We start from the raw sequence: 21,857 nt of genomic DNA on the forward strand, positions 1-21,857 counted from the left end.
ACTCAGCTTTCTTCACAGTGCAACTCTCACATCCATACGTGACCACTGGAAAAACCAGACTTGACTAGATGGACCTTTGTTGGAAAGGTAATGTCTCTGCTTTTGAAGAGACCTATCTAGATTGGTCATAACTTTCCTTCCAAGGAGTAAGTGTCTTTTAATTTCATGGCTGCAGTTACCATCTGCAGTAATTTGGGAGCCCCCCAAAATAAAGTCTGACACTGTTTCCACTTTAACCACCCACAATAGATATCAGCTCTGAGAAATGGATCACTATAGTAATGGTAATTTATCTTTTTCAAGTCATGGATCTAGTCTTGCCCAGTTCAAACCAGTCAAGACCATCCATCATTCTATTAAGCCTGCACCTGTGTACAGTAGATGGCCATTTGACATGAAAAAGCCCAAATATCCATTGGCAGATCATGCTAAAGTCACCATCATCTGAACATGTATCCCATGAAGTAGTATGTAACTCAGGGAAGCCTGCAAAGAACAGTGACTGTCTCACTTTTATCCTTCCTTCACTCACCTCTCCCTGCTTCTCCAACCTCCCTATACTCTTCTACCATGAATAACCCTGCCCCCTTGTCTTTGAAGTGATAGATCTCGAAACTGTCCTCCTGTCTCCTCCCTTATCTGCCTTGCAAATAAGCCTCTGTCTGCTACTAATCTTGGAATCTTGTTGTTTGGCTTGCTGGCAATCGGGCAAAAGGAACTGGTTCAGTAATAAAATATTCTGATTCATATTTGGAGCATCGTAGATCAGTAGGCTGAAATATCCAGCAGGTTCTCATTACGACAAAAGTACTCATGATTACAAAGTTCTGGGAATTTTTATTATTTTTCCACTCAACTTTCAATATTTTATTGAATATTCTCTATTATCACATTTTTTTCCCATGACCAGTGTTGAAAATAAAGGCATCATTCTTTTAGAAAGTTAAGAGCAAGCATACAATGAATTGGAAAAATAAAGAGACAGAGCTTAAGAAGCTTGCATGAAGAAAGAAAAAGAGGAGTTCGGTTATTTAGATTTCACAAATAAATGAGAATATACAGTACTTATCTCTCTCTAACATTTTTTGCTTAGCATAATGCCTTCAAAATCCATCGTGTTTTGTGGAATATGGTAGGATATCCTTCTTTTCATGACATAATAATATATGCATATATATGTATTGTACAAACATACACACACACACTTCTGAGGAGGAAGTTCAGAGGAGATGCTTCTTCTATCTGAAGTATTAGGATGGTTTTTCCTTATTATTTCGGGAAAACTAAGAAAAGCATAGAAAACAATTGGAATTTTCTTATATAAGTAATTTTCATGGACATATATATTGACCAGAAGATTTATTTCTTCTGTATATTTATATTTCTGTTATTGGGAACTGACTAGCATTGATTTCCCCCTAGTTGGCATTTTAGTAAAAAACAATATTTGACCATTAATTGATGATAAAGTTTTCCATGGACCATGCATTTATAACCATTGACTGCCTTGCCAGTCTCCATGGTCAGTTATGGGAACACAGGGACACTGTTCCCTACCATTTATTGGACAATATCTGTCTAACTTGGGATTTAAGAAAAAAAATAATTTTAATACATATTGATATCTTACAATCCAGCAATTTTACTCCTTTCAAATGAGTTGAAACATTCTGTCCATGCAAACACATGCACATGGAAATTTACAGCAGCTTTATTCCTGAAACTTGAAAGGAACCAATATGTCCTTTAGTAGATGAAAGAACCAAGGAACTGTGATATATACAGACAATGAAACGATATCAAGCCATGAAAAGTCATGGAGGAAACCACAATGTCTGTTACTAAGTGAAAGAATCAATCTGAGAAGCCTACTACATGACAGTTTGCAATAGGCAAACTCAGAGATTAGTGAAATAAGTAGATTTTTTTTCTAGGGAAGATTCTTGCTCCTTGGAAGAAGAGCTATGACCAACCTAGACAGCATATTAAAAAGCATAGACATTACTTTGCCAACAAAGGTTCATCTAGTCAAAGCTGTGGTTTCTCCAGTAGTCATGTATGGATGTGAGAGATGGTCTATAAAGAAATCTGAGCACTGAAGAATAGATGCTTTTAAACTGTGGTGTTAGAGAAGACTCTTGAGAGTCCGTTGGACAGCAAGGAGATCCAACCAGTGAATCTTAAAGGAAATCAGTCCTGAATATTCATTGGAAGGACTGATGCTGAAGCTGAAACTCCAATACTTTGGCCACCTGATGCAAAGAACCAACTCACTGGAAAAGACCCTGATGCTGGGAAAGATTGAAGGTAGGAGGAGAAGGGGAAGACGGAGGATGAGATGATTGGATGGCATCACTGACTCGATGGACATGAGTTTGAGTAAGCTCTGGGAGTTAGTGATGAGCAGGAAAGCCTGGCGTGCTGCAGTCCATGGGGTCGCAAAGAATCGGACACGACTGAGCAACTGAACTGAACTGGACTGAACTGGAGGAAGGAAAACAGGCAGAGCAATTACTTTGAGTGATTCTACAGTGTTATTATTTACTTTATAGAAGTCATAGAACTCACAACATTAAGGGGGAACCTCCATATAAACTCTCTGTCTTGGGTGCTGATATGTCAATGTAGGTTCATCAATTATAACAAATATACCAATCTAATGGGGGATGTTGATAGCTGGGGAGGCAATGAATGTGGAGGGAGAAGGATTTAAGTAGAAACTCTCTGTACCTTGTCCTCTATTTTACTTTGAACACAAAACTGCTCTTCAGTATAAAGTCTACTTTAAAAAGTAGACTCGTAATCCATTTCTGAAATTCTCTTATTCTAATGGATAAGAAAGCTGTGGTACATATACACAATGGAGTATTACTCAGCCATGAAAAAGAATACATTTGAATCAGTTCTAATGAGGTGGATGAAACTGGAGCCGATTATACACAGTGAAGTAAGCCAGAAAGAAAAACATACAGTATACTAACACATATATATGGAATTTAGAAAGATGGTAATGATGACCCTGTATGCGAGACAGCGAAAGAGACACAGATGTGTAGAGTGGACTTTTGGGCTCTGAGGGAGAGGGAGAGGGTGGGATGATTTGGGAGAATGGCACTGAAACATGTATACTATCATGTAAGAAACGAATCACCAGTCTATGTTTGATGCAGGATACAGGATGCTTGGGGCTGGTGCACGGGGATGATCCAGAGAGATGATATGGGGTGGGAGGTGGGAGGTGGGAGGGGGGTTCATGTTTGGAACTCATGTACCCTCATGGCGGATTCATGTCAATGTATGGCAAAACCAATACAGTATTGTAAAGTAAAATAAAGTAAAAATAAAAATTTAAAAAAAGAAGAAACTATTTTTTGAATGATCTTGAAAATCATTTTAAAGTTATTTTTCTTTGAGAATCCAAATCAAACACTTAAAAAATACCCACATACATTTTTTCAAAGTACTAAATTTCCTTTATAATTTTATTTTTTTATTTTTATGTTTTGTAGCATCTTTATTTATTTATTTATTAACTTTATTTTACTTTACAATACTGTATTGGTTTTGCTATACATTGACATGAATCCACCGTGAGGGTACATGAGTTCTCAAACATGAACTCCCCTCCCTCCTCCCACCTCCCACCCCATATCATCTCTCTGGATCATCCCCATGCACCAGCCCCAAGCATCCTGTATCCTGCATCAAACATAGACTGGTAATTCGTATCTTACATGATAGTATACAGGTTTCAGTGCCATTCTCCCAAATCATCAGACCTTCTCCCTCTCCCTCAGAGTCCAAAAGTCCACTCTACACATCTGTGTCTCTTTTGCTGTCTCGCATGTATATCTCCTATATTTATATAAATCACAGTACAAAAATGTATATTAAATTAGTATTTATATTACAGCAGATGCTTATAGGATGCTTAAGCCAATGAAACCTACTTGCAACATTAGTTTGCAACACCTGCTTGCAACATGTCTCTAGTCTGATCCTCAGCAGGTGGCCTAGTAGTCCTGAGGCTCAGAATGTCTATCACTATAGAAGAGTGGACTCTTTTCTGTGACCTCCCCCTCCTCCTCCTTGTGCTGGCTACTAAAGCAGCTTGGGAGAATTCTGATTCATTCAAGGCCTCATGTAAATGCTGAGCCCTCCTTCTTTCCTTCCTGTTACAGGAATATAGAGTAAGCCTGAGGAATGAAGAGGGGCTTCCTTAATAGCTCAGTTGATAAAAAATCTGCCTGCAATCAGGAGACTGCGGTTTGATTCCTGGGTCGGGAAGATCCCCTGGAGAAGGGAGATAGGCTACCCACTCCAGGATTCTGGCCAGGAGAATTCCATGGGCTGTATAGTTGACGGGTTTGCAAAGAATCCTGAGTTTGTCTTCTAGCAAGGAAAAGAAGGAAATGACTCATTTATTGAGCTCCTACTGTATGCCAGCTCCAGTACCGAGGCCTCAACATTTTTCATCTCATTGAATTTATAGGAAACCCATACTATTATTTCCATTTTATGGAGAAGTAGAGCCTCTTGTCTAAGATTCCTCAGCCCAATATCTCCTCCATCCCCAAAGCCAACAATCCTAGAATCCTTTAATCCTCAGCAGGAGCCTTCATTTGGGTGCCCTTTATTTATGGTCTCTGTGTGATTAAATTGATGTGATCTTAAGAGTGGATGTTTCTGAGATGGTGTTTCAGGATGAGAGTAGCATTTAAATCCGTAACATGAGTAAAGAAATCTGCCCTCACCTATGTGGTTGGGCTTCATCCAATTCCTGGGGGCATGAAGGGAATAAGATACCATCTTTTCTCCCTCTTTCTCTTCTTGTCCATGAGCATAGCAGTTTCTGGATCTTAAGACTTGAGACTCCAGGACTTACATGAATGTTCCCCTGGTTCTCAAGGCTTTAGCCTCACACTTGAAGTACATTACCAGTTCCCCTGTTTTCAGCCCTAAAGATTGGCCCAAGATATAAAACTGGGTTTGATGGTTCTCTTGCTTAGAGAGAGCAGAGCATGGGACTTCTCTATATCTGTAGCCCCTTTGAACCCATTCCCACAATGATACCTTCTAATACATATCTACATATATACAGAACACTCTAGAACAATATGCCATTGGATTGCTCAGATCCTGTTACTCCTGGACATTTTTCTATACGAAATATAGCACTACCCTACCTGCAGGTGCTTAAATCTGAGCATGTGGAACTGAGGGTGACAGAGTTGACTGTGAGCTATAAGATGTATTTAAGAATTATTTTTTTAGGTCAGGGTGATATGTTGATGATAAAAAATGCCACTAGTCTTCCCTGATAGGAAGAGATAGTAGGTTTTACAGGAATAATTTCAATCTCTCAATGACATGATCTACTCCCATCAAAGGATGCAATCTCTTAAGGTGGTTTAGAAATACTAAAACTATGTTATATGTCTGTATGATTTTAGTATTGGTGACTTAGTGGTAAAGAATCAGCCTACTAATGCAGGAAATGTGGATTCAATCCCTGGGTCAGGAAGATCTCCTGGAGAAGGACGTGGCAACTCACTCCATATTCTTGCCTGGGGAATCCCATGGACGGAGGAGTTTGGTGGGCTACAATCCAAGTGGTCACAAAGAGTTGCATGCTACTTAGCGACTAAAAAACAGCAAAGAAAATTTATACCTTTGCTGGTCACAACTACTTTAATTCAAGGAGGACAATTACATACTCTATGACAGGCATAGATAGGCAAGGACAGGGCCTCTGGTTTATCTACAATGTGAATGACGTCCTTCACAATGGAGGGTCTTGACTTGTATAGTGAAGTCCTTTCCCAGCACAGAAAGGCCAGGAATTGAGACCTATGGACCCACCAGGAGAACCAGGAGAACACCTCACATCCAGAGTCATGTCCTGAAAGAGCGGCGAGTATCTGGTCTAGAGCTCTTTACTCCAGTGACTCACTGGCCACTGAGTATGTTCTGCTTGGTGGGTGCAGTAACCCACTGAATAGGCACAGAAATCAGTAAGGAGGTAACAGATGTCCCCACCAGTAGAGAGCTAGCGGGAGTAGTGGGGTTTCTGATCATACACAATTCTGAGCGTTTCCTTTCATGAGTAACTGGATATTCCTGAGGTGAAAACACATAAAAAGCAATAATATATCAGAACAGCACGAGAAGGTGTCTTTATTTGTGACCATTTATTTACACTTTCCAATCAAGGATAATGCCACATATGCATACAAGATTTCCATCCAGAAAATCAATTCATTTTTAAGATGCTATAAACTCATGTCTCTGAAAGTCCCAACACCTCCAGAGTCTCCTTTTCCCCTTGCGATCCTGCATCTCCACTGTATCATCTTTCCTCTCCCCATTCATACTGAGCTGATGTTTGAAACCATGGAACAGTTTTCCTTTTATGATGCATCTATTCCCCATGTTTTAGTTTCCAAGTGCTCAGAAGAGAGCTTTGGCAGGTGCATCCAACTAGGCAGACGTGCAACAGTGGTACAGAAAAGGCTCCTCAGGATAGAATGTCTTATTGCTCCAGCGAGGACATGGGCTGGAACTAAGCCAGATGGCCCTTGGATGTCCTAAATCCTGCATAATCTTGATGAGTTTATCCCGAAGCTGGGCCAGTCGGCCCAGGTGGAGGGCTCCATGAGGGCTGTAACTCTCCTGAGGAGCAGGGTAAAACTCATCGCTTAAGTTGATCAGCCCAGTGGTGTGACTCAGCAGCTTCTCCATGATGGCCATGGGGAGGACATTCCCACACAGACTGAAGGTCCTGAGCTGGGAACAGCAGCTCAGGGCAGGCAGGATGGACTCAAGCTGGGACTCTGTGATCCCACACTGCTCTAAGTTCATTTCCTGGAGAGTGGCTGCAACTTGCTCCAGAAGAATGCAGAGGATCTTAGGATTAAAGTCAGTCATGGTGACCCCACTCAGATCCAGGCCTTTGAGCTGATGGATGTTCGGGCACTGGGACAGGTGGGTCAGGTCTGATTCTGTAAGCCGGCAGTTAGTTATTGCTAGGTGGTCCAAGGGGGATCTCAGGCAACTGGGGAGAAAAAAGTGATTATATCTGAGAAACTTGGGTGGCAGCTGTCTTGGGCAGGTGTTTTGCCCAAAGACAAGGTCCTACTAAGTGTCTCCTGAAGGTCAGTACTCAAAATGACCTGTCTCCATTTAGCCCGACATTTCATCTCTGCATCACCTATAACAAGCTGAAGCTTTGTATGATTGCTGGTCATGCTCCACTACTATCCTCTAAGAATCATGCATTTCTTAAATATTAACTAACTTAATATTGCTGGAAAAGACAACCTTTTAGGAACTGGCAATTTGAGACAAGTTCATGTGTTTAGAAACTTGATAAGCACAGAGCTCTTCTCTCTCTCTCACACACACACACATTCTTTTTCCCTTTTTTTTTTCATGGCCACACCACACATGTGGCTTGTGCAATCGTGCTTTCCCCACCAGGGATCAAACCTGGATATTCAGCCCTGAAAGAGCAGAGTTCTACCCAATGGACTGCCAGGTAATTCCCAGACCGTCTCTTTAAAATTGCTTTGGTCGGAGGTGGTTTCCCTTCTTAAATGTCCTTTCACTTACCTATTTTCCTAAGTCAAGTTACACAGAATTTCCTAACAAAGAATCCATGCCTACCCTCATTGGATCCAAACCACCCCATCCATAGCTATCTAATGTGGTGTCCCTGTTTGTTCTTCTACCTTGATTTCAGTGGTAGTGACACTGCAGCTCAAGATAGAGCAGCAAAGGACCCAGTGGGCTTAACATGCCAGTGTTGTATTCACTGTTTCAAGCCAGTGGTCCACACTCACCTGAGCATCTGGTCCAGGCAGCCTTCAAGAAAGGAGGGAGCATCCAGAGAGAGATCCTGGAGATGGTGCAGCTTAAGAAACTGAGAAGTAAATTGGACAACTTTCTGCTCCTGCTCCTCGTGGGCAAATATGTGAATGCGGGAGAGATGGAGTCTCTGCATGTTGCTCATCTGGCCCAGGAGAGGAGAAAACTTGGCCAGGGTGGACAGATGCCAAATCCAATTCACTTGCACCTCCTGGATGCAGTCCAGCTGCACCATATTCAGGACCTTCATGACATTTTCCACGGGCATTGCAAAGATGGTCAGCTTTTTACAGCACAGGTGTATGGAAGCTTTTCTCTGCTCCATCCACCTGAGGAGGTAAGTGAGGAAGTTATCCAGGGTCCTTTTCTTCAGGCAAAGCTCTATGTATACCTTCAGGGCAGCCAAGGGCTGGTGGACCCTTGAGCTCTGCTCAGCCACTGGTGCCATTCCTAAGCTTGAGAACCCATGGCTGCTGGCTCCAGACCACATGTTCCAGAAGCTCTGGCCAGTATTCCGCAGATCTAGCACCCGTAGTTTGCACCTCCTATAAAGACAGATTAATAGAGATGTATTAAAATCCACACAGAATGCAACCACAGTCTCAGAATTTCACAAAAGACTGTGCACTTGTGCTTTTATTCATGTATCTCATCACCTGCTGCCTTGCCCTCCTCTGCCTCTTTCCTCCAGCTTCCTTTCTCCTCTCCTTTCTGGTTCTCCACTTCTAGTGGGATTAAGCATCATAGGAAGGAGATGGGCATGTTCTTTCAATCACTGTTGCATTGTAGGCACATTTACACAGCAGTAGAGTATTTTCCATAGTGAGCCAAGGCCTCTGAGCTTCTTCACTGCCATCCTCAGAACCCTCTGGCCCATCCATTGGCCATCCACTTAGCCCACCCCAGATGTCTCTTCCAGGATGCCCAGAACCCTATCAAGCTACCTGGATCCGACTCACCTGGAACGAACCTTCTGGGCAAGCAGGACATCAAGTGCTTCCAGGACTGCTTGTAGGGGCCCCACATGAGGCAGGTCAATGAGGCCCCCCAGAGGCAGGCAGACAAAGGGCCAGGCTTGCATCATGGCCTTCAGGGTATTGATATGTTTCCCATGGAAGGCGTCCATGAGGAGGGGTGGGAAGAGCTCTGTGGGCAGAAACTCCAGAGCAGAACAGACCAGGGCATCTTCCCTGACCAGGTGCATTCCAGCCAGGTCCAGGAGTCTGGGTGGGTTCAGGACACTCATCCTGACTCTGCTTCAAAAGGAATCCTCTGGAAACTGCCAAGGAACAAAGCATCCATATCAAGCCAAATAGGAGCACATCTAAGACAATCTCTCAACCCTTCAGAGAAATCTACTCAGGACTGAGGTCACTGCTCTGGCAGGAGTGGAAGTGCCTCAATTAGACCATATAACATTCAGGCCTCAACGGGCACAAAGTAATAACTCTTTCCCTACCTGATTCAGAACAAGCCTCTCACAAGCATCAGTGAGGAGGAAAGGGAACCACTAGCCATTTCAATTCCATCCACTGCTTTGCTTCATTCATGTCCCACCTGGAAGTGGGTAACAAGAAGCCTGAAAGCTCACTCCAGTCTTTATGAGTGGAATATGTCAGACCATCACTCGGAGCCCTAAATCTATGGGAAGAGGAAGGTCATGTGGACCCACACAGTCTCCATCCTCAGTTACCCCTAACATGAATGCCATCTGTGTAAAAAATGTGTATTTGATATTTCATGAAACAAAACTCCAGATATTTTAAATATCTGCTGGGTAAGGACATTAAAAAATGATACCAGCTAAAGCACTAATCAAAATGCTTTAGATTCATGCAAAACTTCACTGAGAGGCAAAACTGAAACCTGAAATGGGTTCATCAGAAAGGAACAATTTTTTGAAAACTCTCCCTGTCATCCAGAAATACACTCATTGTTGAAAATTGGCTAACCATGGGGAAGGAAAGGTTATTCTTAAATGAGGGCAGTAACTTACTGGTCTGATGTGGCTGGCAGGGTCCTCAGATCTCAGACACTGTGGAGAAATTAGCTGGTTTCTCCAGAGCAGGAAGATTCTGCATCTCTCTTCTCCAGTGCGTCAGGCTTTTATACACCTTTCTTGTCCCATAATCCCTTTGTTCCATGCTAGTCCAATCAGAAAGGGGTATCTGATTGGATTATCACATTTTTCTAGATTTGTTGATTGAATCATACACAGCCAAACAGAGACTGATGGGTGGTCAGGCGATCAAGGACCCATCACTGATTTACTTAACAAAAATTGCCTGAATCCTACTGATATGGACAGCTGTATTCTTGGGAATCAAACAACAAAGGGATTATTGATTTCTGCCATTTGACATGAAAGTACAAACGTTGACAGCATCATTGTTGGGGGAGTTTTGGTCAAGTCAAAATTAAAACAGCTTCATAAATTACCTAAGAAAACAAAATACACTCATTCCTGTATGAGCTATTCACTCAGGTGTTATGTAGGAAACACAGGAGATTGTGAACCTATTCAGGCAGCAGGGGAAGAGCTTTCGGGGATGTGGTTGGTTTTCCAGACTTAAGCCGAGTCTTCTCTAAAGGTGGACAGGTCAAAATGTCAGTGAGGATAAGAGTGGCTTTGGACAGTTTGGAGCTGGGCATTTGTAAAGGGACCATGTGAATGATCCCAACAATGTAAAATAAAGGCTTCTTTTTAATTTTTATATTTTGGGAAACAGGGAAATTTAAAGACGTTCCTCAGTGTGATGTTAAGATAGTAAAAGAGGGCTTCCCTGTGGCTCAGTGGTAAAGAATCTGACTGCTAATGCAGGGGACAAAAGTTCAATCCCTGGTCTGGGAAGATCCCACATGACATGGGGCAACTAAGTTTGTTTGCCCCAACTATTGAACCTGTGCTCTAAATCCTGGGAGGTGAAACTCCTGAAACTCATGTACTCTAGAGTCTTTGCTCCACAACAAGAGAAGCTACCTCAATGAGAAGCCCATGCATCACAACTAGAGAAGAGCCCCCACTCACCCCAGCTAGAGAAAAGCACAAACAGCAATGAAGACCTAAGGCCTCAAAAATCAACAAATTTTAAGAAAAAAAAGTTAGGAAAGAGAGTGACTCGGAGGAGACACTATCATCTTTATGGTGTTTCTTTCCCCAGAAAGTTGAGATCAGCATAACCAACTGTAAGAAAAGATTAAATCTAAGATGTAAGCAGTGGAAGGGGTGGAATACTGGGATCAGGTACTTCCAAGACGGGAGGCACTGAAGGTGGGCACTGTGGGCTCTTTGAGAACTTGGAGCCGGAGAAGAAACAAATCTGGCCCAGTCCACAATAACTGTCATCCACAGGCAAGTGCTACCAAGTGATGTTGTCTATAAGTTTTGTTTTTCCACCCCTCACTGAGGACACTTTCCAGATGTCAAATTTCCCCAGCCATTTTTCAGGGGTCTTAGAAGTCAAAATACCATAACTTCACTGACCCCTTTTCAAGTGTATTTAGATCATTATTGTTTCCTCAGACCTAGCTAAGTTCCACACAGATTCTGATCAAGGTGACACGATTAAGCACAAAAATAAAATTCTGTTTTTTTTCTTCATAAATACCGACACCTTTTCTGCACTAAACACAGAAGCTCATTGATGTTTAATGTTCTACCACATTCAAGGGTGACTCCCACTTTGTGATACATCATACAAAGATATCTTTGATGTTTAAGGTCACACATAAACGGATACCCTTTATTGTGCAAGAATTTTTCATGCCTCTCACCCACCCCACTTATTTGATGCCTGAACAATTCTTATACACCTGTGGCCACCAAGGTGAAGACACTCTGAAGGGTGTTCTCTGTCTTGGTCACTTTGGGGAAGATCACTTTCACCATACTTCTCTCATATATAAATGGCTTTTGCATTAAATAAGATTAAACTGGAATCTACTCAGGTGACATTTTAAACATAAACATAATGAAAAAGAATACATATGTGTGTAACTGAGTCACCTTGCTCTACAGTAAAAATTAAACACAACAATCTGATATAATTATAAACAAAATAAAATAAAATTTTTATTGAAATTTTATTTAATAAAATTTGTTCGAAAACCTGGGGCTTCTGTGGTGGTCCAGTGGTTAGGAATCCACCTTATAATCTAGGGGACATTGGTTCAATCCCTGGCCCAGGAAGATCTTGCCTACCACAGGGCAACTAAGCCCATGAGCCACAACTACTGAACCTGAACTCTAGAGCCTTTGAACTGCAACTAGAGCCTGTGGGCAGCAACTACTTAAGACTGTGTGCCATAGAGGCTATGCTCCAAAACAAGAGACGTCACCACAGTGAGAAGCCCAAGGGAGCAGAGCAGCCCCTATTCACCACAACTAGGGAAAGCCCACGCAGCAATGAGGACCTAGCCCAGCCAGAAATAAAAATAAATAAATTAATTTAAAAATAATTCTCTGCACCTTATTTATGGTTTTCTTTGCTGTGCAAAAGCTCTTAAGTTTGATTAGGTCCTACTTATTTATTTTTGTTTTAATTTCCATTATTCTAGGAGATGGGTCATAAAAGATTTTGCTATGATTTATGTCATACAGTGTTCTGCCACGTTTTCTTTACCAATATTGTAAAACAATCATCAATCAATTAAAAATAAAAAAATAATTATCTGAAGAAAGCTCCTGGACTGATATGGAAATCTACAGCAGTGGCCAGACTCCAAGTTGGTCATTCTCTGGTATGTGGGAATCTGGTAATATTCAGAAGGATCTTTCCTGCCTGAGCAGTCATCAGCTGTGGGAGTTGTGCCAAATAAAATCCAAGACAGACACAGGTTTATGTGTTCAAAATAAATTTTATTCAGGACTATGGTCACCAGAGGGCCAAATGGGGCTCTTTTGACATTCTAAATTTGATAGTTTTGGACACAGAGTTAGGAAAAGCCAGCTTGATAAAATATTTTTTTCAGAATTCTAAACTTAAAGAAACAAAAGTCCTTTTAGGAGTAGCTTGCATTTATCTCCCTGTTTCTTCGAGATGTAATTATTCCACCTGATCTTAGGAGTTTTTTTGTTTGTTGTTTTGCCCCCCCTGAGTATTGATATCTTGGTCACTGCCATTAGGAAGGCACACATATGTTGTACATCTGACAATCAGTCAGATGTTCTGAGCAGGTTTTTGGCTGTGCCAACTTTCAGAGACCTTTGTCATCTTAACCTTTGTTTCATCAACTTGTATAAAAAAGACTTCTTCATGTTCTTAGACTATTTTGGGGGAGCAATATTTCTAGAGCTTATGAAGGGTACACTATTTGCACTGTCTTGGAATGCCTGTTGCATCTTTATCAGTGTAAACTGTTATTAAAATACTGCTGCTGCTGCTGCTAAGTCGCTTCAGTCGTGTCCGACTCTGTGCGACCCCACAGATGGCAGCCCACCAGGCTCCCCTGTCCCTGGGATTCTCCAGGCAAGAACACTGGAGTGGGTTGCCGTTTCCTTCTCCAATGCATGAAAGTGAAAAGTGAAAGGGAAGTCGCTCAGTCGTGCCCGACTCTTAGTGACCCCATGGACTGCAGCATATTAAAATACTACTTATCAATAAATCCTTAAATTGAAGAAACTTCTAAATTGGAAAATTTTAGAGAACTATTAAAAAATTTTTGATTCACTTTTGAAAAATATAAATTTTATTTCTGTACAAATGCTACTGTTTCAAGATTCCATTAGTTGCAAAGAATATGATCTCACTTTAAAAAAATGTGTTTTTAGTTTGGGGGATAACAATATTTTTACAATGCTGTGCTGGTTTCTGCTGTCCAGCAACGTGAACCAGCCATGGCATACGTTTATTCCCTCCCTCGTGAACCTTTCTCCCGCCCTTAGAGTACTTTTATAAACAACCACTTTTTGGCACCTGTAAGAAAAAGAAAAAATTAGAAAGTGGATAAAAAGACATACATGTAATGACTAACTTAAGATGTACCTTATTTTAAACAAATGAAACAAACAAGCAAATAAAAACTGGTTTCTAAAGTCTTATTTATGCTCCCAACTTCAGCTCAACGGTGCTCATGCATGCTAATAATAAACTTTGTTTTCCACAGAGCTTTTCTTTTCACTCTTACTATGACCTGCAACAAGTACATAAAGTATGTCTCTGTAAACAGTGGAAGCATTTATCTTTTTCTACCTGATTCTCTAGTATTTGGCTTCTCCAGCTGACTCCCCTTTGGGCTTGATGTATTACTGCACTGGATGACAACTCATTTTACTAATCATTGTTCAATTCGTTCTAACTTTTTTTCAAATTGTTTATGTCTTGTGCCTCTCTTTACTGTATTATGAATTTATAAATGTAATGAGCTATATGTCCTATAGTCCTTCTACTTCATAAAATCAGTGTCTCCTGCACTAACCAATATGAATCCAGACTTCTGACATAGCTAAACACCTTGAGACCATCAATCACATCTACAACCATATAGAGAATATTTGTAATAGTGCAAATCTAGATGTGAGAAGAAGAACAAGGGAAAGTATTTTCTGAATCATAATAGACTAGGAAGACAGGAGATCCAGAGAATTTTAATAAATATGTTATAACAGATCTGTAACATATGGATATCAACATCTGGTTGAATGGGATAGTGGGGAGCAGAGGAAGCAGATGGCCAAGTATAAGTTATAAGTTGTATATTACAGTCATTTTATTATACATCCTGATATACTGAAGTCAAAACATACATACTAATCTTCCTCAATAGGGAAGACCAATAAGTGTTATGGGAATAAAGTGAAATTCTTATTGACATGACCTAGCCTTCAAAGGGACTTCCCTGGTGGCTCAGATGGTAAGGAATCTGCCTGTAATGCAAGAGACCCGGGTTCAATCCCTGGGTTGGGAAGATTTGCTGGAGAAGGAAATGGCAACCCATTCTAGTATTCTTGCCTGGAGAATTCCATGGACAGAAGAGCCTGGCAATCAACAGTCCATGGGGTCACAAAGAGTCAGACACGACTGAAGGATTAACACACACACACACAGCCTTCAAAAGATATACTTTTGAAATGTGATATAAACATAATAAAACCATGCTTCTTACCTGTATGATTTTAGTATTCTCATAGGAATTTACATGTCGCTACCCACTCATGACAAGGATGTGTTGTTGAGGACCACTGAGTATGTTTCCTTTGTTGATTGTATTAACCCACTGCTGCTGCTGCTGCTAAGACATTTCAGCCGTGTCCGACTCTGTGCAACCCCATAGACGGCAGCCCACCAGGCTCCCCTGTCCCTGGGATTCTCCAGGCAAGAACACTGGAGTGGGTTGGCATTTCCCTCTCCAATGCATGAAAGTGAAAAGTGAAAGTGAAGTCGCTCAGTTGTGTCCGACTCCTAGCGACCCCATGGACTGCAGCCTACCAGGCTCCTCCATCCATGGGATTTTCCAGGCAAGAGTACTAGAATGGGGTGCCATTGCTTTCTCCATGTATTAACCCACAGATCCAAGGAAATCAAGAGGGGAAAAAACAACTAGGGAATGGTGGAATTTCAGATCATAGGCAAGAGAATGCTCCCCTGACCCCCATCAGTAACTAGAGATCCGTGAGATGTACACACAGAAATCAGAATAATATCATGGACAGCATTTATTCATTTACATGGAAGGTCTCTTTAATTCTGATAATTTCTACAACCGCACACACCAAAACAACTCAAACATGTATGTCTCAAACTGAATCCTTCTGATAGAAGCAACTACCTAGGCAGGGTATTACAGCATTATGTATTGGGACTCAGATGATCACACACGTCCTCACCACAGTGAGGACAGGGGCTGGGGCTAACCCAAATTTTCCTGGGACGTCCTAAATCTGTAAAAATCTCCCAAAGCTCAGCTTTTAGCTAGACAAGCCTCTCCTGGTGAAGAATATCGAACTGTAATTCTCCTGAGGGGCAAGATAAATCTCTAGACTTAAAGCAGGCAACCCATGAGTTATGACACAGGAGACTCTCCAGGACCGCCATGGAGACGAGGTTTCCACACATGCTGAGGACTCTGAGCTGATAGCTCAGGGTAGACAGAATGGCCGTGAGGTGGGAGTCCATGATCCCACACACATTAAGTCTAGTTCTTCAAGAGTGCCTGCAACTTTCTCCAGCAGAACTTGGAGAAGCTTGGGACTAAAGTTGGTCAGGGTAACACCACTCAGATTCAGGCTCTTTAGCTGATAGATGTTTGGACACTGGGAGAGATGGCGCAAGTTTGGTTCTGTAAGCAGTCAGCTGGTCATAGAGATGTTGTCCAAGGGGGTCTTCAGGCATCTGGAGGAAAAAAATAAATAAATAGATCTGGGAAACCAGAGTTATAAGTGACCTCCACATGAGAGGTAAATGATTAGAACACAGCCAAGGTTGCTGTTAACATCTGATAGTACTCAAAATCCAGAATGTCCAGTCTCTTTCTACCATTTTCATGTGGGACTAGATCAAGCTAAAAGAACCTTGGAAGCTCTTTTTACTCATATATCAGGCAGATTACAACATACTCCACTTCCTTAGGAGGATGAATGAAGATAATGGTTGCACTAGAATATGTCCAAGGGAGAGCCTGAGACAGAGTCTACAACAAGTGTGGACACTACTTAATTTTAGTACTGGGAGATTAGATAAACATGCTTTTAAGTCAGATCACTTCAATCCATGCTTGGGCTCCAGATGCCTGTATCTCTGGCCAGATGAGGCATTTGGAGGACGTGTGTAAACTATAAGACCCCACACCATGCCCTGGGGCTGCCACACTTCAGCAACTTCCATTAGGGCATGATCTACAAACCTACTATCATTGTTCACTCTCCTTGTGTCTCTGCTTCATTACCATCATCTCCAGAATCATGCATTTCCTGTATGATACTTACTTACATTATATGAAAGGTGAGACCACCTTTACAGACTGGGACTTGAAGTTCAGTTCAGTTGCTCAGTCGTGTCCAACTCTTTGCGACCCCATGAATTGTAGCACTCCAGGCCTCCCTGTCCATCACCAACTCCCAGAGTTCACTCAAACTCACATCCATAGAGTCAGTGATACCGTCCAGCCATCTCATCCTCGGTCTTCCCCTTCTCCTCCTGCCCCCAATCCCTCCAGGCATCAGAGTCTTTTCTAATGAATCAATTCTTCGCATAAGATGGCCAAAGTACTGGAGTTTCAGCTTTAGCATCATTCCTTCCAAAGAACACCCAGGACTGATCTCCTTTAGAATGGACTGGTTGGATCTCCTTGCAGTCCAAGGGACTCTCAAGAGTCTTCTCCAACACCACAGGTCAAAAGCATCAATTCTTCGGCACTCAGCTTTCTTCACAGTCCAACTCTCACATCCATACATGACCACTGGAAAAACCATAGCCTTGACTAGACGGATCTTTGTTGGCAAAGTAATGCCTCTGCTTTTCAATATGCTATCTAGGTTGGTCATAACTTTTCTTCCAAGGAGTAAACGTCTTTTAATTTCATGGCTGCAATCACCATCTGCAGTGATTTTGGAGCCCCCCCAAATAAAGTCTGACACTGTTTCCACTGTTTCCCCATCTATTTCCCATGAAGTGATGGGACCAGATGCCATGATCTTCGTTTTCTGAATGTTGAGCTTCAAGCCAATTTTTTCACTCTCCACTTTCACATTCATCAAGAGGCTTTTTAGTTCCTGTTCACTTTCTGCCAGAAGGGTGGTGTCATCTGCATATCTAAGGTTACTGATATTTCTCCTGGCAATCTTGATTCCAGCTTATGCTTCTTCCAGCCCAAAGTTTCTCATGATGTACTCTGCATAGAAGTTAAATAAGCAGGGTGACAATATACAGCCTTGACACACTCCTTTTCCTATTTGGAACCAGTCTGTTGTTCCATGTCCTGTTCTAACTGTTGCTTCCTGACCTGCATATAGGTTTCTCAAGAAGCAGGTCAGGTGGTCTGGTATTCCCATCTCTTTCAGTATTTTCCACAGTTTATTGAGATCCCCACAGTCAAAGGCTTTGGCATAGTCAATAAAGCAGAAATAGATGTTTTCCTGGAACTCTCTTCCTTTTTCATGATCCAGCGGATGTTGGCAAATTGACCTCTGGTTCCTCTGCCTTTTCTAAAACCAGATTGAACATCTGGAAGTTCATGGTTCGTGTATTATTGAAGCCTGGCTTGGAGAATTTTGAGCATTATTTTACTAGCATGTGAGATGAGTGCAATTGTGCGGTAGTTTGAGCATTGTTTGGCATTGCCTTTCTTTGGGATTGGAATGAAAACTGACCATTTCCAGTCCTGTGGCCACTGCTGAGTTTTCCAAATTTGCTGGCATATTGAGTGCAGCACTTTCACAGCATCATCTTTCAGGATTTGAAATAGCTCAACTGGAATTCCATCACCTCCACTAGCTTTGTTCATAGTGATGCTTTCTAAGGCCCTCTTGACTTCTCATTCCAGGATGTCTGCCTCTAGGTGAGTGATCACACCATCATGATTATCTTGGTCATGAAGATTTTTTATGTACAGTTCTTTTGTGTATTCTTGCAACGTCTTCTTAATATCTTCTGCTTCTGTTAGGTCCATAAAATTTCTGTCCTTTATTGAATCCATCTTTGCATGAAATGTTCCCTTGGTATCTCTCATTTTATTGAAGAGATCTCTAGTCTTTCCCATTCTGTTATTTTCCTCTATTTCTTTGCATTGATCACTGAGGAAGACTTTCTTATCTCTCCTTGCTATTCTTTGGAACTCTGCATTCAGATGCTTATATCTTTCCTCTTCTCCTTTGCTTTTTGCTTCTCTTCTTTTCACAGCTATTTGTAAGGCTTCCCCAGACAGCCATTTTGCTTCTTTGTATTTCTTTTTTGTGAGAATGGTCTTGATTCCTGTCTCCTGTACAATGTCACAAACCTCCGTCCATAGTACATCAGGCACTCTATCAGATCTAGACCCTTAAATCTATTTCTCACTTCCACTGTATAATCATAAGGGATTTGATTTAGGTCATATCTGAATGGTCTAGTGGTTTTCCCTACTTTCTTCAATTTAAGTCTGAATTTGGCACTAAGGAGTTCATGATCTGAGGCACAGTCAGCTCCTGGTCTTGTTTTTGATGACTATTTAGAGCTTCTCCATCTTTGGCTGCAAAGAATATAATCGATCTGATTTTGGTGTTGACCATCTGGTGATGTCCATGTGTACAGTTTTCTCTTGTGTTGTTGGAAGAGTGTGTTTGCTATGACCAGTGTGTTCTCTTGGCAAAACTATTAGCCTTTGTCCTGCTTCATTCCGTATTCCAAGGCCAAATTTTCCTGTTACTCCAGGTGTTTCTTGACTTCCTACTTTTGCATTCCAGTCCCCTATAATGAAAAGGACATTTTTGGTGGGGCGGGGGGGGCGGGGGGGTGGGGGGCGGTGTTAGTTCTAAAAGGTCTTGTAGGTCTTCATAGAACCATTCAACTTCAGCTTCTTCAGCCTTACTGGTTGGGGCATAGACTTGGATTACTATGATATTGAATGGTTTGCCTTGGAAATGAACAGAGATCATTCTGTTGTTTTTGAGATTGCATCCAAGTACTGCATTTCAGACTCTTTGTTGACCATGATGGCTACTCCATTTCTTCTAAGGGATTCCTGCCCACAGTAGTAGATATAATGGTCACCTGAGTTAAATTCACTCATTCCAGTCCATTTTAGTTCGCTGATTCCTAGAATGTTGATGTTCACTCTTGCCATCTCCTGTTTGACCACTTCCAATTTGCCTTGATTCATGGACCTGACATTCCAGATTCCTATGCAATATTGCTCTTTACAGCATCAGACCTTGCTTCTATCACCAGTCACATCCAGATCTGTGTATTGTTTTTGCTTTGGCTCCATCCCTTCATTCTTTCTGGAGTCATTTCTCCATTGATCTCCAGTAGCATATTGGGCACCTACTGACCTGGGGAGTTCCTCTTTCAGTATCCTATCATTTTGCCTTTTCATACTGTTCATGGGGTTCTCAAGGCAAGAATACTGAAGTGTTTTGCCATTCCCTTCTCCAGTGGACCACATTCTGTCCGACCTCTCCACCATGACCTGCCCGTCTTGGGTGGCCCCACATGGCATGGTTTAGTTTCATAGAGTTAGACAAGGCTGTGGTCCATGTGATTAGATTGGCTAGTTTTCTGTGATTATGGTTTCAGTGTGTCTGCCCTCTGATGCCCTCTTGCAACACCTATAGTCTTACTTGGGTTTTTACTTTGGACTGGGACTTTAAGACAGGCTAATTGTGTTCACAGATTAGCCACCAGAGTTTCTTTTTAGAAATGCTCAGCTCTGATGTGGTTTTTCCTTGTCAATACCACCTTCACTAACCTGTTACCTGAACAGAGATATATCAAAATCACATACATGCCTGCACTACATCTATGCCCCTTAATTTGTAGCTTCCTAACCTGATGTCTCTTTCCAGAGCTTCTATACCAGTTTTCTCACACCTTGATTGCTCCGCTTATGTGTTACCACATGTCACAATAGAGCAGCAAATGAGACAATGCATTTGATATGTTATTATTGTGTTCACAGTTTCTTGCCTGTGGTGCTCCTCTCACCTGAGCATCTGGTTCAGGCGGCCTTCGAGGATAGATGGAGCTCATACAGATATCCCAGAGGTATTGTAGCCTGAGGGTCTGAAAGGTAAATTGCAGAAGAGCCTGATAATCCTGTTCCTCAACAGCATACCTATGAATCGGGGAGAGAAGGAATCTCTGAACATTGCTCATCTTGCCCAGGAGAGGAGCAAACTTGGCCAGGGTGGACAGCTTCTGGGTGAAATTCAGTTCCACCTCCTGGATAAGGTCCAGCTTCACTATTCGGAAAACTTTCTTAACAGTTTCTTTGGATCTTGAAACAATCTTCATCTTCTTACAGCACAAGTGTATGGAGCCTTTCTGCTGCTCCACCCATGAGAAGAGGTAGGTGATACATTTGCTCCAGGTCTTTTCCTTGAGACAAAGATCTATGTACATCTCCAAGGGAGCCAAGGAGTGCTTTGTCCTTGACATGTCCTTAGCCACTGATGCCATCAGTGAACTTGAGGACACATGGGACTTGTCTGCAGACCACATGTTCCAGAAGTCCTGGCCAGTATTTCTCAAGTGCAGCACCTGCAGTTTGCACTTCCTATGGGGAAGCAGAAGATTTGCTAAGATTCTTTAAAATACACACTGAATGAAACTACAGCCTCAGAATTTAGGCAGCATTCTAACTTCCCATCTTTGCTTTTACTTCACATTCCTGATATCACCTTCTGTCTTTTCTCTTTCCTCTCTTGCTCACTTGCCTCTAGTCCTTTTCATCTTCCATCCTTCCTAGTACAGTTTTGTAAGGCATTTCCCAATGTGATCTCAGCAGTGCTCAAGGCTTCTGAGCTTTTTCAGAAGTCTCTGGTCTGCCCTTTGGTCATTCACTCTCCCTGACACCAGCAGTCCCTTCCAGGACACCCAAGACCCTGCCAGGCTACCTGGATCAGACTCACCTGGGGTGAACCTCCTGGGCCAGCAGGACATCAAGTCCATCCAGCACTGCTTCTAAGGTTTCCTGGTGAGGCTTCTTCATCAACCCACCTAGAGGCAGGCGGGCAAAGGGCCAGGTTTGCACCATGGCCATCAGGTCTCACTGCGTCTGAGAGAGAAGGTGGCCATGAATAGTGGTGGATAGAGCTCCATGGGCAGATACTCCAAAGAGCAGATGGCCAAGGCCTCATCTCTCAACAGGCTCATTGCTGCCAAGTTCACAAGTCTGGGTGGATTGTGAGCACTCATCCTGACTCTTCTCTTAATGGAATCCTGTGAAAATGCAAGGGAACAAAGCATCCTTCTCAGGTCAGTCATACCCATAAAGGTGGTCTCTCTCCCCATCCTTCAGGGAAATAAAATCAGAGCTAAAGTCATCACTTTGGAAATGATGAACCAGAAAGGAAGAAA

The 21,857-nt window shown here is 42.2% G+C and overlaps 1 protein-coding gene across 1 annotated transcript; it reads right to left on the reverse strand.

Annotated features, from left to right (window-relative positions):
- Window positions 1-6,480: 6,480 nt before the first annotated feature.
- On the reverse strand, window positions 6,481-9,112 carry LOC120879812 (PRAME family member 8-like). Its single transcript, XM_040262809.1, has 3 exons — window positions 8,826-9,112; window positions 7,842-8,411; window positions 6,481-7,054 (listed from the first exon to the last, which is right to left on the reverse strand). Exons 1-3 carry the CDS (start codon window positions 9,110-9,112, stop codon window positions 6,481-6,483), a joined length of 1,431 nt encoding a protein of 476 aa, XP_040118743.1.
- Window positions 9,113-21,857: the final 12,745 nt, after the last annotated feature.

This window comes from Oryx dammah, unplaced genomic scaffold (genome assembly GCF_014754425.2).
Source record: "Oryx dammah isolate SB20612 unplaced genomic scaffold, SCBI_Odam_1.1 HiC_scaffold_21, whole genome shotgun sequence".
NCBI classification, from domain to species: domain Eukaryota; kingdom Metazoa; phylum Chordata; class Mammalia; order Artiodactyla; family Bovidae; genus Oryx; species Oryx dammah.